Source organism: Salmo salar, chromosome ssa18 (genome assembly GCF_905237065.1).
Source record: "Salmo salar chromosome ssa18, Ssal_v3.1, whole genome shotgun sequence".
NCBI classification, from domain to species: Eukaryota; Metazoa; Chordata; class Actinopteri; order Salmoniformes; family Salmonidae; genus Salmo; species Salmo salar.
In genome coordinates, this window is record NC_059459.1 from 83,477,549 (window position 1) to 83,494,229 (window position 16,681).

The window sequence follows — 16,681 nt, forward strand, 5'->3', positions numbered from 1 at the left end:
GTAGGGGGAAACTCACCTCATCCACCAGCAATGTGTTGCACCCACCTGGGTGATGCAAGGCGACCATTTGTGTGTCAGAACGCTCACCACACATCAGCTATTAGGTGGAGAAAGTATTCAGAAAGTATTCATACCCCTTGACTAATTTCACATTTTGTTGTGTTACAGCCTGATTTCAAAATGTATTAAATTGTTTACTTTTCTCACCCATCTACACACAATACCCATAATGACAAAGTGAAACATGTTTTTAGAAATGTTTGCAAATCTATTGAAAATGAAATACAGAAATATCTTACGTAATTATTTACACCCCTGAGTCATTACTTTATAGAATCATCTTTGAAAGCGATTACAGCTGTGAGTTATTCTGGGTAAGTCTCTAAGAGCTTTCCACTCCTGGACTGTGCAATATTTTCCCATTATTATTTTTTAAATGATTCAAGCTCTGTCAAATTCGTTGTTGATCATTGCTAGACAATCATTTTCAGGTCTTGCCATAGATTTTCAAGTAAAGTCAAAACTGTATCTCAGCCACTCAAGAACATTGACAATCCTCGTGGTAAGCAACTCCATTGTAGATTTGGCCTTCTGTTTTAAGTTATTGTCCTGCTGAACGGTGAATTAATCTACAGGGTCTGGTGGAAAGCAGACAACCAGATTTTCTCTAGAATTTTGCCTGTGCTTAACTCTGTTTATTTTTTATCCTGAAAAATTCCCCAGTCCTCGATTGCAAGCATACCCATAACATGATGCAGTCCCCACTTGAAAACATGAAGAGTGGTACTCATTTTTAATGTATTGTATTGTATTTGCTCCAACCATAACACTTTGTGTTCAGTACAAAAAACGGTATTGCTTTGCCACATTTTTTGCAGAATTACTTTAGTGTGTAGTTGCAAACAGGATGCATGTTGTGGAATATTTGTATTCTGTACAGGCTTCCTTCTTTTCACTCTGTCAATTAGGTTAGTATTGTAGAGTAACTACAATGTTGATCGATCCTCAGTTTTCTCCTATTACAGCCATTTAACTTTAACTGTTTTAAAAACTCTCCATTGGCCTCATGGTGAAATCCCTGAGTAGTTTCCTTCCTCTCCGGCAAGTTAGTGAGGAAGGACACCTGTATCTTTCTAGTGACTGGGTGTATTGATAGACAATCCAAAGTATAATTACCAACTTCACCATGTTCAAATGGATATTCAAGTCTGCTTTTTTTTAAAATTTTGCCCATCTTCCAATAGGTGCCCATCTTTGAGAGGCATTGGAAAACCTTGTCTTGTGGTTGAATCTGTGTTTGAAATTCACCTCAACTAAGGGGCCTTAGAAATAATAGTCTGTGTGGGGTACAGATATAAGGTAGTCATTCAAAAATCATGTTAAACACTATCATTGCACAGATAGTGAGTCCATGCAACTTATTATGTGACTTGTTAAGCACAATTCACTTCTGAACTTATTTAGGCTTGCCATAAGAAAGGGGTTGAATACTTATTGACTCAAGAAATGTCTGCTTTTCATTTGTAATTATCCCAGGGGGTATTGTGTGTAGGCCAGTGACAAAGCATCTCAATCTAATTAATTTGAAATTCAGGCTGTAACACAACAAAATGTGGAAAAAGGCAAGGAGTGTGAATACTTTATGAAGACACTGTATTATGCCAATTAGTAATGAGGGGGATGATTAGGCAGCTATGATGGAAGGGGGCCAGGTTGGGAATGTTGCCATGACACCAGGGTTAACATCCCTAGTCTTACAATAAGTGCCTTGGGATTTTTAATAACCACAGAGAGTCAGGACAACCGTTTAACTTCCTATCAGAAAGACAGCACCCTAAGCAAGGAAATGTCACCTAGACTGCCCTGGGATCTCCTTAGACCAGAGAGAAGAATGGCCCCTACTGACCCTCCAACACCACCTCTAGCAGTCTCCCATCCAGAGATAGTCCAGGGCCGACCCTGCTTAGCTTCAGAGGCAAGACAGCAGTGGGATGAAAGGTGGTATGCTGCTCGTACTGTAGCTGACAACATGTAAAGTGACTTGTGACAACATTAAACTACACGTGAAAATATTTTAGCACATGAAAACATGATCTCGTGAAATAAATGTGACAACACAATTTCAATGTGATACCATGAAACTAAACGTGATAAAATTTTCACAACTAAAACAGCAAATTTCAATTTTCAAGTTTACCATTTTTTCACATGTGAAAATGCAATTCTACAGAGAGGTTTTCCCATGTGAAAATCTTTCACACGTGAAATTGTTGCAGTTCACATGTGAGGTGTAAACGTAATATTTCTCTCGTGAAAAGGTGCCGCTAATATTAATTTAATACATGTGAACATATGGTTTCAAGATTTACCTCACGTCTCTTGTTTTCACATGTGAAAATGTCAGATCAACATGTGAAAACAGTCTTTTTTGCAAGGGATGTAATTAAATGGTGTAGGAGTTTTAAGGTGAGTGACATGCTGTACATTTGACATGATCACTTCAATATGACCCCACCTGGGATTTGAAACTCACAACCTCTAAATTTGGGGTACGCTGATATTTCTGCTGTGCTAACAAGTCTGTACTTCTGCATTCTCAGATGTCCCCACAGATGATTTACCTATACATCTCTGCACTTTGCAAAATAATGCCATCTGCACTGCTATTTTACTTATCAGTTAATCTGACTATTCTGTCATCATTGATTTAATTGACTGGATTCAGTAATTTGAGGGTTTTCTGTATAATTGTCTAATGTTGGTGGGGCATATTATTCTGTTTTAATGTTACTCCTGAATAACTATGATAAATATAATAGGTTTTATTGAGTGTATTTTTAAACAAAGCTGAGATTTACAGTAAAGTTCAACATTTAGGAATACAGGTGAAATCAGTTATTGACACAGAAACGGTGCCGTGGAAGATTGGAATGCCATGAACCAAGAGATTGTTAGTTTCAATCAAATCACATTTTATTGGTCACGTACACATATTTATCAGATGTTATTGCGGGTGTAGTGAAATGCTTGTGAGGACATGTTGCATTTAGATTAGTTGTTTATTTAGTCACATGCATAAGGTCACAGATGTAATTGCAGTGTACACTGAATTACTTAAGCTCTGAGATCCAACAGTTCAGGTGTAAATGAAACAATAATAAAAATAAATAAAATAATATAATATATACATATTTACAACTGTGACAATGAAAAATACAAATGTCCATTAGGGTGTGGGCAGGGTAATTGTCGGTATCAGGCTGTGATGCAGTTGACATACTAGGCTGTAATGCAGCCCGACAGCATGCTATTGATGGTGCTCCTGTAGAATACTGTGAGGCCCCTTGGGAAAAGGCCAAATTTCATAAGCCTCCTGAGGTTAAAGAGTTGCTGTCGAGCCCTCCTCACCACGGTGTCCATGTGGTTTGACCATTTCAGCTCCTCTAACATATGTACGCCAAAGAACTTTAAGTTTTTGACTGTTTCCACTGTGACCCCATTGATGAGGATGGGGGCATGTCCAACCTGGTTCCTCCTGAGGTCCGCAATCAGCTAATTTGTTTTGCTGAAGGTGAGGGAGTGGTTGTTTACCTGGCACCACACTGGCAGAGTGCCTACCTCCTCAATGTATGGTGTCTCGCCGCTGTTGATAATCAGGCCTAGTACTGTTGTGTCGCCAGTGAACTTGATGATGGAGTTGGAACTGTGTGTGGCCATGCAGTTGTGTTATTACAGGTAGTACAGCAGTTGACTGAGGATGCACCCTTGTGGTGCCCATGTGTTGAGAATCTGTGTTGATGAGGTAATGTTGCCTATCTTCACCACCTGAGGGCTGCCCGTCAGGAAGTCCAGGACCCAGTTGCATAGGGAGGAGTTCAGTCCCAAGGCTGTGAGTTTTCTGGTGAGCTTAGAGGGCACTATAGTATTGACAGCCAAGCTGTAGTCAATAAACAGCATCCTCACATATGCATTCCTCTTGTCCAGGTGGGTGAGGGCTGCTTGCAGTGAAATGGCGATTGTGTTGTCCGTGGATCTGTCGGGGCAGTAGGGGAATTGGAGAGGGTCGAGTGTGTCGGGGAGGGAGGATGTGATGTAGTCTTTGACAAGCCCCTCAAAGTATTTCATAATGATGGAAGTGAGTGCAATGGGTCGGTAGTCATTTAGTTAAGTTACTTTCTCTTTCTTGGTCAAGTGGATATCTTGAATAATAATAACAGTATAAATAAACAATCACAATGTAATCATGTCAAAGTGTGTCAAATATGAACGTTGAAAACACTGTGACTGTGTGACGGCCCGGGGACATCCTAACGACACATTTTAGGGCATCACCTGTGAAATGTAGTGTTAAAAATATCTACATCTGAAACTTCATATGAAATATCATCACATGTGAAGTGTTCTAAAACCAAATGGTTTTCATTGATTCCACATGTGAAAGGTTATGTGATCACATGTGAAGATCCATGTACACAGCTCTCAACCACCTGGAAAAGAGGAATGCATATGTGAGGATCGGAAGGACAGAGAAGCTATGTCTGGTAAGACGAGGGGTGGGGGTGTGTGTCCGTTTGTAAATAACAGCTGGGGCACGATTTCCAATATTAAAGAAGTCTCAAGGTTTTGCTCGCCTGAGGTAGAGTACCTCATGATAAGCTGTAGACCACACTATCTACCAAGAGAGTTCTCATCTATATCATTCGTAGCCATCAATTTACCACCACAAACCGATGCTGGCACTAAGACCGTACTCAACGAGCTGTATAAGCCCATAAGCAAACAAGACAATGTGCATCCAGAAGCGGTGCACCTAGTGGCCGGGGACTTTAATGCACGCAAACTTAAATCAGTTTTACCAACTTTCTACCAGCATGTCACATGTGCAACCAGAGGGAAAAAAACCCTACACCACCTTTACTCCACACACAGAGACACATACAAAGCTCTCCCTCGCCCTCCATTTGGCAAATCTGACAATAATTCTATCCTCCTGACTCCTGCTTACAAGCAAAAACCAAAGCAGGAAGTACCAGTGACTCGCTCAATACGGAAGTGGTCAGATGACCAATGACATTGAGGAGTATACCACCTCGGTCACCATCTTCATCAATAAATGCATCGACGACGTCGTCCCCACAGTGATCGTACGTACAGATCCCAACCTGAAGCCATGGATTACAGCAAACATCCGCACTGAGCTAAAGGCTAGAGCTGCCGCTTTCATGGAGCGGTACACTAATCCGGACACTTATAAAAATCTCGCTATGCCCTCAGACGAACCATCAAATAGGCAAAGCGTATAGGGAGGAGGTCAGAGACCTGGCAGTGGGGTGCCTGTTCCAGGGAACAGGTGACTTGGAGTGGGTCTAGGGTTTCCGGGATGATGGTGTTGATGTGAGCCATGACACAAGATGGCACCGGAGAAGAAGGCCTACGTTTTACGTGTTCCTAACCAATTGTGTTTTTTGTTCGTTTCTTTGCGTTGTTTGTAACTTATTTTGTAACTTATTTTGTACATAATGTTGCTGCTACGGTCTCTTATGACTGAAAATAACTTCTGGACATCAAAACTGCAATTACTCACCACAAACTGGCATACTCCTTTTTATCCTTTGAGTCCGATGAGCCCGATGTGAATGACATACTGCTTTCCCGGGAACAGGCCCAGATCCCCGTCATTTGCGTGAAGAGAAGGCAGAGAAAAAGGGGCCGGAGGGCAGGCTGCCTTCTGAGAATTCGTGGGCTATGGAATAAACCCCCACTGCCTTCCATTCTGCTAGAAAACGTGCAATCGTTGGAAAATAAATCGATGACCTACGCGGAAGATTAAACTACCAGCAGGACATTCAAAACTGTCATATCTTATGCTTCACGGAGTCATGGCTGAACGACAACATTATAAACATACAGTACAGCTGGCTGGTTATACTCTGTATTGGGAGGATAGAACGGAAGAATCTGGTAAGACAAGGGGCGGCAGACTATGTATTTTTGTAAATAACAGCTGGTGCGCAATATCTAAGGACGTCTCGAGGTTTTGCTCGGCTGAGGTAGAGTATCTCATGATAAGCTGTAGACAACACTATCTACCTAGAGAGTTTTCATCTGTATTTTTCGTAGACGTCTATGTACCACCACAGACTGATGCTGGCACTAAGACCGTACTCAATGAGCTGTATTCGCCATAAGCAAACAGGAAAAAGCTCACCCAGAGGCGAAGCTCCAATTAGCCAGGGACTTTAATGCAGGGAAACTTAAATCCATCTTACCAAATTTCTATCAGCATGTTAAATGTGCAACCAGAGGGGGGGAAAAAACTCTGGACCACCTTTACTTCACACAGAGAGACGCAAACAGGTAAAGCATCAATACAGGACTAAGATTGAATCATATTACACAGGCTCGTACTACACCGGCTCTGACGCTCATCGGATTTGGCAGGGCTTGCAAACCATTACAGTCTACAAAGGGAAGCACAGCCGAGAGCTGCCCAGTGACACGAGCCTACCAGACGAGCTAAACTACTTCTACGCTCTATTCGAGGAAAATAACACTGAAACATGCATGACAGCACCAGCTGTTCCGGAAGACTGTGTAATCTCGCTCTCCACAGCCGATGTGAGTAAGACCTTTAAACAGGTCAACATTCACATGGCCACAGGGCCAGACCGATTACCAGGAAGTGTACTGCGAGCATGCGCTGACCAACTGGCAAGTGTCTTCATGACATTTTCAAACTCTCCCTGTGCGAGTCTGCAATACCAACATGTTTTAACCTGTTGAGGACAGACGTTCCGCTAGCGGAACCCCGTTCCGCCTGCGGAACCCCTAGCCAACAGCCAATGGTGTCGCACGGCGCGAAATACAAAAACCAACTAAAATGCCACAATTCAATTTTTCTCAAACAATGAACTATTTTACACCATTTTAAAGATAAGACTCTCGTTAATCTAACACATTGACCGATTTCAAAAAGGCTTTACAGCGAAAGCAAAACATTAGATTATGTTAGGAGAGTACATAGACACAAATAATCACACAGCCATTTTCCAAGCAAGCATATATGTCACATAAACCCAAACCACAGCTAAATGCAGCACTAACCTTTGATGATCTTCATCAGATGACACTCCTAGGACATTATGTTATACAATACATGCATGTTTTGTTCAATCAAGTTCATATTTATATCAAAAACTAGCTTTTTACATTAGCATGTGATGTTCAGAACCAGCATACCCACCGAACACTTCCGGTGAATTTACTAAATGACTCATGATAAACGTTGACAAAATACATAACAATTATTTTAAGAATTATAGATACTGAACTCCTTTATGCAATCGCTATGTCCGATTTTAAAATAGCTTTTCGGCGAAAGCACATTTTGCAATATTCTGAGTACATAGCTCGGCCATCACAGGCTAGCTAATTTGACACCCACCAAGTTTGGGACAACCTAAACTCTGAATTACTATTAGAAAAATTGGATTAACTTTGCTGTTCTTCGTCAGGACTTCTACTTCAACCACAAATGTTGTTTTGGTTCCAAATAATCCATAGTTATATCCAAATACCTCCGTTTTGTTCGTGCGTTCAGGTCACTATCCGAAGGGTGACGCGCGAGCGCATTTCGTGACAAAAAAATTCAAAATATTCCATTACCGTACTTAGAAGCATGTCAAACGCTGTTTAAAATCAATTTTTATGCTATTTTTCTTGTAAAATAGCAATAATATTCCAACCGGGCAACGTTGTATTCATTCAAAGGCTGAAAGAACAAAATGGAGAAGTCTCGTGACCGCGCATCTCCAGTCTCACTGTCCCCAGGCTGACCACTCACAAACAGAGCTGCTGTACTTTGCCCAGACACAGCAAACATGCCATTCCACTTTCTGGCGGCTTTAGAGAGCCAAAGGAAACATTAGAAAGTGTCACGTTACAGCACAGATGCTGTAATGTCGATAGAGATGCAACAGAAGGACAACAAATTGTCAGACAGGGCCTTCCTGTATGGAATCATCTCAGGTTTTGGCCTGCCATATGAGTTCTGTTATACTCACAGACACCATTCAAACAGTTTTAGAAACTTTAGTGTTTTCTATCCAAATCTACTAATTATATGCATATTCTAGTTTCTGGGCAGGAGTAGTAACCAGATTAAATCGGGTACATTTTTTATCCGGCCGTGAAAATACTGCCCCCTATCCTAAAGAAGTTAAGCAGACTACCATAGTCGCTGTGCCCAAGAACACTAAGGTAACCTGCCTAAATGACTACTGATCAGTTGCACTCACGTCTGTAGCCATGAAGTGATTTGAAAGGCTGGTCATGGCTCACATACACACCATTATCCCAGAAACCCTAGACCCACTCCAATTTGCATACCGCCCTAACAGATCCACAGATGATGCAATCTCTATTGCACTCCACACTACCCTTTCCCACTGGGACAAAAGGAACACCTATGTGAGAACCTATGAGGTATTCATTGACTATAGCTCAGTGTTCAACACCACAGTTCCCTCAAAGACCATCACTAAGCTAAGGACCCTGGGACTAAACACCTCCTTCTGCAACTGGATCCTGGACTTCCTGACGGGCTGCCCTCAGGTGGTAAGGGTAGGTAACAACACATCTGCCACGATGATCCTCGACACAGGTGCCCCTCAAGGGTGGGTGCTCAGTCTCCTCCTGTACTCCCTGTTCACTCATGACTGCACCACATCTGCAGTCCTCATGCCTCCTTGCAGCATGCCTAAGGCACGTTCCCGTAGTTGAGCATGGACCCTGGGCATCTTTCTTTTGGTGTCAGTAGAAAGGCTTCTTTTGTGCCCTAAATTTTCATAACTATGACCTTAATTGCGTACCGTCTGTAAGCTGTTAGTGTCTTAACGACCTTTCCACAGGTGCATGTTCATTAATTGTTTATGGTTCATTAAACAAGCATGGGAAACAGCGTTTAAACCCTTTACAATGAAGATCTGTGAAGTTATTTGGATTTTTACGAATGATCTTTCAACGACAGTATCCTGATAAAGGGATGTTACTTTTTTTGCTGAGTTTATATACTATGCGGTGTCAGAGGAAGGCTCAAAAAATGTTCAAAACTCCAGTCACCCAAGTCAGAGACTATTCTCTCTGCTATCGCACGGCAAGCGGTACCGAAGGGCCAAGTCTAGGACCAAAAGGATCCTTAACAGCTTCTACCCACAAGCCATAAGACTGCTGAACAAATAATGAAATTGGCATCCGGACATTTTACATTGACATGTCCCTCCTACCATTGTTTTTACACTGCTGCTACTCAATGTGTGTTATCTATGCATAGTCACTTTACCCCTACCTACATGTACAAAATAACTCTACTACCATTCCCCCACATATTGACTTGGTACCCATACCCCCTGTATATAGACTCATTATCATTATTTTTATTATGTTACTTTTTATTTTAATGTGACTATTTATTACTTTAGTTTATTGAGTAAATATTTTCTTAACTCTTTCTTGAACTGCATTGTTGGTTAAGGGCTTGTAAGTAAGCATTTCACTGTAAGGTCTGTTGTATTTGGTGCATGTGACAAATACAATTTGATTTGATTTGATATGTGTAGTGTCCCAAAACATTTGATTTGTTCTGGAATCATGTGTTTTTTCCGAATGAGGCAATAACAAGTTACACTCTTTCCGAATGAATGGTGCTAAAAAAAAATGTGGAAATTGCACCTTTAAAATAAAGTACAGTAAGTATAAAGTATTTGGTAATCAGTAACCTGAATATGGCATGTTATTTATTTCAAGCTAATATTGGTGCAATGTGACTATCTTTGTTGTAGTGCTGAATACACACATCATCTCTGGACACTCTGAAGATGATGATGGTAGATATTTGTTCACTTCATCAAGCCTCCATCTTTTAATGCTTCATCCTATTTCTGTATTTGTGATTTTTAAAGCTGATTTTGGCTGGACATATTTTCAGTTTTTAGTGTGTGTATCATGCTGGTTTGATTTTGTGCAGGACCGGCGAAGGCTGTTCTGACCATACACCCCAACAGCTCCCAGATATTCAGAACTACATTTAATCATGATAGAGCAGATTCTATGTATGAATCAACTAACTTCATGTGTCTTTCTACAGCTCTGCCCAGAGCCTCAGTGAGTGTCTCTCCACAGGGTCTCCTCTACTCTGGAGAGACAGTCAGTCTGCAGTGTGACATACCAGGCTACACAGACTGGACGTACTACTGGTTCAGAGACAACCAACACCTTCCCAGTCAGACCAGTAAAGGTATCATATTCAACATCCCCATCACTCTGACTGGTCAGACTGGTCAGACTGGTCAGTATAGATGTGAGGGGCTGAGGACAGATCGGCCCCAGAGGTCACTACCCAGTGATGACGTCACCATCAGTGTCACTGGTAAGTTCACTATAGTCAGTATCACTATAACAGTGTCATTTGAAATAGTTACTCATGTATCCAGTTTAGGTAATATGTCTAATCTGTGATATGTTTTCACAGCTCTGCCCAAAGCTACACTAACTGTAGAACCAAACCCTGTGTTCCCTGGAGAGACAGTTACTTTTATGTGTTCAGTAGGGTCTTACAGTAGCTGGAGCTATAAGTGGTACGAAGACAGGAATGATAATGTAGTGTCCCAGTCTGGTTACAGTAACATTAGAGTCTCTCACATCAGTAAAGCTGCTGAGTCTGACCAGGGTCAGTACTGGTGTGAAGGGAACAGAGTGTCTAGACCCACATCTTCACAACCAAGTGATCCTGTCACTCTCACTGTAAAACGTGAGTTACTTTGTTGTGCTTTATTGATGTTTTTGACTATTTATATTGAGTCAATCATGGTCTGCGTGTCAGAATTCTTCGTTACAGTGAGCTCTAAAATTATTGGGACAGTGAAACATATTTTCTGTTGTTCTGTTAAGCAATAACAAACATATTGTTAATTTAGTACAGTACAGAGTCATTGTTTATTGTATTTTATTGTCTACTGTACCCTTCTCTACTGTACTCTGCTGTACTGTACCCTACACTATTGTACTGTGCTCTACTGAACTGTACCCTACTCTACTGTACTGTGCCCTACTCTATTACAGTGTGCTCTACTGAACTTTACCCTGCTCTATTGTACTGTACTCTACTTAATTATATTCTACTCTATTGTAGTGTGCTCTACTGAACTCTACCCTACTATATTGCACTGTGCTCTACCTCACTGTACCCTACTACATTGTACTGTGCTCTACCGAACTGTACCCTGCTCCATTGTACTGTGCTCTACTGAACTGTACCCTACTCTATTGTACTGTGCTCTACTGTACTGTACTCTACTCTATTGTACTGTGCTCTACTGAACTGTACCCTACTCTACTGTACAGTGCTCTACTGTACTGTACTCTACTCTATTGTACTGTGCTCTACTGAACTGTACCCTACTCTATTGTACTGTGCTCTACTGAACTGTACCCTACTCTACTATACTGTACTGTACCCTACTGTACTATACCCTATTCTATTGTACTGTGCTCTACTTAACTTTACCCTGCTCTATTGTACTATACTCTACTGAACTGTACCCTACTCTACTGTACTGTGCCCTACTCTATTACAGTGTGCTCTACTGAACTTTACCCTGCTCTATTGTACTGTACTCTACTTAATTATATTTTACTCTATTGTAGTGTGCTCTACTGAACTCTACCCTACTCTATTGCACTGTGCTCTACTGCACTGTACCCTACTACATTGTACTGAGCTCTACCGAACTGTACCCTGCTCCATTGTACTGTGCTCTACTGAACTGTACCCTACTCCATTGTATTGGGCTCTACTGTACTATACCCTACTCTATTGTACTGTACTCTACTGAACTGTACCCTACTCTACTGTACAGTGCTCTACTACCCTGCTCTATTGTATTGGTTATCTTATGCTTGTGTGCGGCTTCTCGGCCATGGAAACCCATATCATGAAGCTCCCGACGAACATTTATTGTGCTGAGTTTACTTTTGGAGGAAGTTTAGAACGCAGTAGTTAGTGTTTCAACCGAGGACAGACAATTTTTACGCGCTCCGCACTTCGGCACTTGACGGTCCCGTTCTGTGCGCTTGTGTGGCCTACCATATTGGAGCTGAGCCGTTGTTGCTCCTAGACGTTTCAACTTCACAATATCAGCACTTACAGTTGACCGGGTTAGCTCTAGCATGGCAGAAATTTGACAAACTGACGTTAGAAAAGTGGCATCCTATGACGGTGTCACGTTGAAAGTCACTGAGCTCTTCAGTAAGGCCATTCTACTGCCAATGTTTGTCTATGGAGATTGCATGGCTGTGTGCTTGATTTTATACACATGTCAGCAACAGGTGAGGCTGAAAAATCCAAATCCACTAATTTGAAAGGGTATGCACATACTTTTGCATATACAGTTTATATATCTAAAATAATAGTTACCGTACTACTTACTGAAGTCAGATCATGCTTTGGAAAGATTGTTGCTCTGACTGCATTTGTCTTCATATAACTGTTTCCACAGCTCTGCCCACGGCCTCAGTGAAGATCGTCACTCCACAGGGTCTCCTCTACCCTGGAGAGACAGTCACTCTGCAGTGTGACATATCAGACTACACAGACTGGACGTACCGCTGGTTCAGATACAGTGAAGAGCTTCCCATTCAGACCAGAAAAACCATCATCTCTCTCTCTGACCAGGCTGGTCAGTACCAGTGTGTTGGGACGAGGAGAGGTCGGCCCCAGAAGTCAGATCACAGCTCAGCTCTCCCCATCATCATCACTGGTGAGCTCACTGTTTGTCTTCAATCTGGGCTTTCTAAATTTAAAGCCAATGGGGGTTAATCTAATTGCATACACTGGAAATTCTAACTGGAGTCAACATATGTAAAATATACTTTTATCACAACGTTACAGCAACAGCTGAATTACCAGGCATGTATCCAGATGTTTTGTGCTTTATTTTCACAGCTCTTCCCAAAACTACTCTGACTGTAAAGCCAAACCCTGCATACACTGGAGAGACAGTCACTCTGACGTGTTCAGTAGGGTCTTACAGTAGCTGGAGCTATAAGTGGTACAAAGACAGGAATGATAATGTAGTATCCCAGTCTGGTTACAGTAACATTGGAGTCTCTCACACGATCAGTAGAGCTGCTGAGTCTGACCAGGGTCAGTACAGGTGTGAAGGGAACAGAGTGTCTAGACCCACATCTTCACAACCAAGTGATCCTGTCACTCTCACTGTAAAAGGTGAGTTACTTTGTATTTTTGTCATGAAGATGGCCACTATATTTATATTGTGTCAGAAATCTTAGTTAAAGTATAGAGACAGTATTGGGACAGTATTGGTACAGTGTTGGGACAGTGTTGTTCTGTGAAGTCTCCAATCTCCAAAGCAATAACAAACATATTGTTAAAATAGTTTAGTACAGAGTCATTGTTTATACACCTATTTCTATTGAGAAGAGTCTGTCCTGTACACTGACTCCTAAACTTCATGTTTGAACATAAAGGAAAACATTTATATAGAGGTTTCATCTTTGTATCTGTGCCATTATGGTGTCTGTTACAACACGGGCAGCACATCTACATGTTAATGTTGCATGGTCCATGTTCTACCAACTGTGTTACAGAGGACCACCATGTGGGTAGTGGACACTTCAGGAAAAAGAGTAGAGTATTGAGATGAATAGCCAACAGGGGGTTCCAACCCTCCAAGACCCCAAACATTGACATCTATTTGAGCAAAACACTACTACAACTATATATTACTCTACTGAACTGCACCCTACTCTATTGTACTGTGCTCTACTGAACTGTACCCTACTCTATTTTACTGTGCTCTACTGAACTGTACCCTACTCTATTGTACTCCACTCTACTGAACTGAAACCCTACTCTATTGTACTGTGCTCTTTTGTACTGTACCCTACTCTACTGTACTACACTCTGCTGTACTGTACACTACTCTACTGTACCGTACCCTACTCTTTTGTACTGTGCTCTACTGACCTGTACCCTACTCTATTGTACTGTACCCTACTGTACTGTCCACTTCTCTATTGTACTGTACACTACTGAACTGTACCCTACTGTACTCTACTGAACTGAAAGCCTACTCTTTTGTACTGTACCCTACTCTGCTGTACTGTACCCTACTCTACTGTACTTCACTCTGCTGTACTGTACCATACTCTACTGTACTCTAATTGAATGTTTTGCACTGTGCTCTACTGAACTGTACCCTACTCCATTGCACTGTACTCTACTGAACTGTACCCTACTCTATTTTACTGTGCTCTTCTGAACTGTTCCCTACTCTGTTGTACTGCACTCTACTGAACTGTACCTTTATCTACTGTACTCTACTGAACTGAAACCCTACTATATTGTACTGTGCTCTTTTGTACTGTACCCTACTCTACTGTACTACACTCTGCTGTACTGTACACTACTCTACTGTACTCTACTGTACTGTACCCTACACTTATGTACTGTGCTATTCTGACCTGTACCCTACTCTTTTGTACTGTGCTCTACTGACCTGTACCCTACTCTTTTGTACTGTGCTCTACTGACCTGTACCCTACTCTATTGTACTGTACCCTACTCTAATGTACTGTAGTCTACTGTACTGTACCCTACTCTATTGTACTGTACCCTACTCTATTGTACTGTACTCTATTGTACTGTACCCTACTGTACTGTCCACTTCTCTATTGTACTGTACACTACTGAAATGTACCCTACTCTATTGTAGTGTGCGCTACTGAACTGTACCCTACTCTACTGAACTGTACCCTACTCCATTGTTCTCTACTCTAATGACTGAAACACTACTCTATTGTACTGTACTCTACTGAACTGTACCCTACTCTACTGTACTCTACTGAACTGAAAGCCTACTCTTTCTGTACTGTACCCTACTCTGCTGTACTGTACCCTACTCTACTGTACTTCACTCTGCTGTACTGTACCATACTCTGCTGTACTGTACCTACTCTACTGTACACTAATTGAATGTTTTGCAGTGTGCTCTACTGAACTGTACCCTACTCTATTGCACTGTACTCTACTGAACTGTACCCTACTCTATTGTACTGTACTCTACTGAACTGTACCCTACTCTATTGTACTGTACTCTACTGTACTCTAGCTGAATGTATTGCTGTTAAAGGAATTTTATATCTCGATGATAATAATCAATAATCAATTCGCCTTGACTAATGCCCAAGGTTTGTAAGACAATGGGTTAAAATAATTAGGCAAGGACTCAGCTTTCTGCAAAAGGTTTCTGTAGCTTTATTCAGAGAACGTTCTGAGGTCAGGATAACAAAACAGTCATTATATAGTTCTTGCTAACTTACGCACATGCATTTACACACAATCCATTGGTGACCTGCATCCCCCATAAACTTCTCACACTGTTTATCACTATCCAGAGCTCAGCCTGTTCTTTTCCCTCAAGGTTAAGAACTCTTTGAAGCTTTTACTCCCTTGACCATCTGTCCCTCTATCTCTCTATACTAATTGCATACACACATTTCTTTCCCTCTCCAGTGGTTCCTGGACTTTCCGGAACTAATCAGACTAATCGATCCCTACATTGATCATTACATTGATTATTCATTAAACCTGCTGTATGACTAATAATTCATCATGGTTTATTGATTCATTTACATTTATTAGATAATTCTCTTATCAATTGCTCTGTGCTCTACTGTAGCCTACTCTACTGTACTGTGCTCTACTGAACTATACCCTACTCTATTGCAATGTACTCAACTGAACTGTACCCAACTCTATTGTACTGTACTCTACTGAACTACACCCTACTCTATTGTACTGCGCTCTACTGAACTGTACCCTACTCTATTGTAATGTGCTGAACTAAATTGTACCTTACTCTATTGTAATGTACTCTACTGTACTGTACCCTACCCTACTGTACTCTACTGTACTGTACCCTACTCTATTGCACTCTGCTCTACTGAACTGTACCCAACTCTATTATACTGTGCTCTACTGTACTGTACCCTACTCCAATGTACTGTAGTCTACTGTACTGTACCCTACTCTATTGTACTGTACCCTACTCTATTGTACTGTACTCTATTGTACTGTACGCTACTGTACTGTCCACTTCTCTATTGTACTGTACACTACTGAAATGTACCCTACTCTATTGTAGTGTGCGCTACTGAACTGTACCCTACTCTACTGAACTGTACCCTACTCTACTGTACTGTGCCCTACTCTATTACAGTGTGCTCTACTGAACTTTACCCTGCTCTATTGTACTGTACTCTACTTAATTATATTCTACTCTATTGTAGTGTGCTCTACTGAACTCTACCCTACTATATTGCACTGTGCTCTACCTCACTGTACCCTACTACATTGTACTGTGCTCTACCGAACTGTACCCTGCTCCATTGTACTGTGCTCTACTGAACTGTACCCTACTCTATTGTACTGTGCTCTACTGTACTGTACTCTACTCTATTGTACTGTGCTCTACTGAACTGTACCCTACTCTACTGTACAGTGCTCTACTGTACTGTACTCTACTCTATTGTACTGTGCTCTACTGAACTGTACCCTACTCTATTGTACTGTGCTCTACTGAACTGTACCCTACTCTACTAT

The 16,681-nt window shown here is 41.5% G+C and overlaps 1 protein-coding gene across 1 annotated transcript in view; it reads left to right on the top strand.

The window, feature by feature from the left end:
• LOC106596013 (basement membrane-specific heparan sulfate proteoglycan core protein) overlaps nucleotides 1-16,681 on the top strand; it is a 221,626-nt gene that overhangs the window by 25,112 nt on the left and 179,833 nt on the right. Inside the window, exons 2-6 of the mRNA XM_045700624.1 lie at nucleotides 9,840-9,884; nucleotides 10,145-10,426; nucleotides 10,529-10,807; nucleotides 12,555-12,815; nucleotides 13,001-13,282. Of these exons, the coding sequence (XP_045556580.1) occupies nucleotides 9,840-9,884; nucleotides 10,145-10,426; nucleotides 10,529-10,807; nucleotides 12,555-12,815; nucleotides 13,001-13,282 (1,149 nt within the window). The remainder of the gene's footprint in view (nucleotides 1-9,839; nucleotides 9,885-10,144; nucleotides 10,427-10,528; nucleotides 10,808-12,554; nucleotides 12,816-13,000; nucleotides 13,283-16,681) is intronic.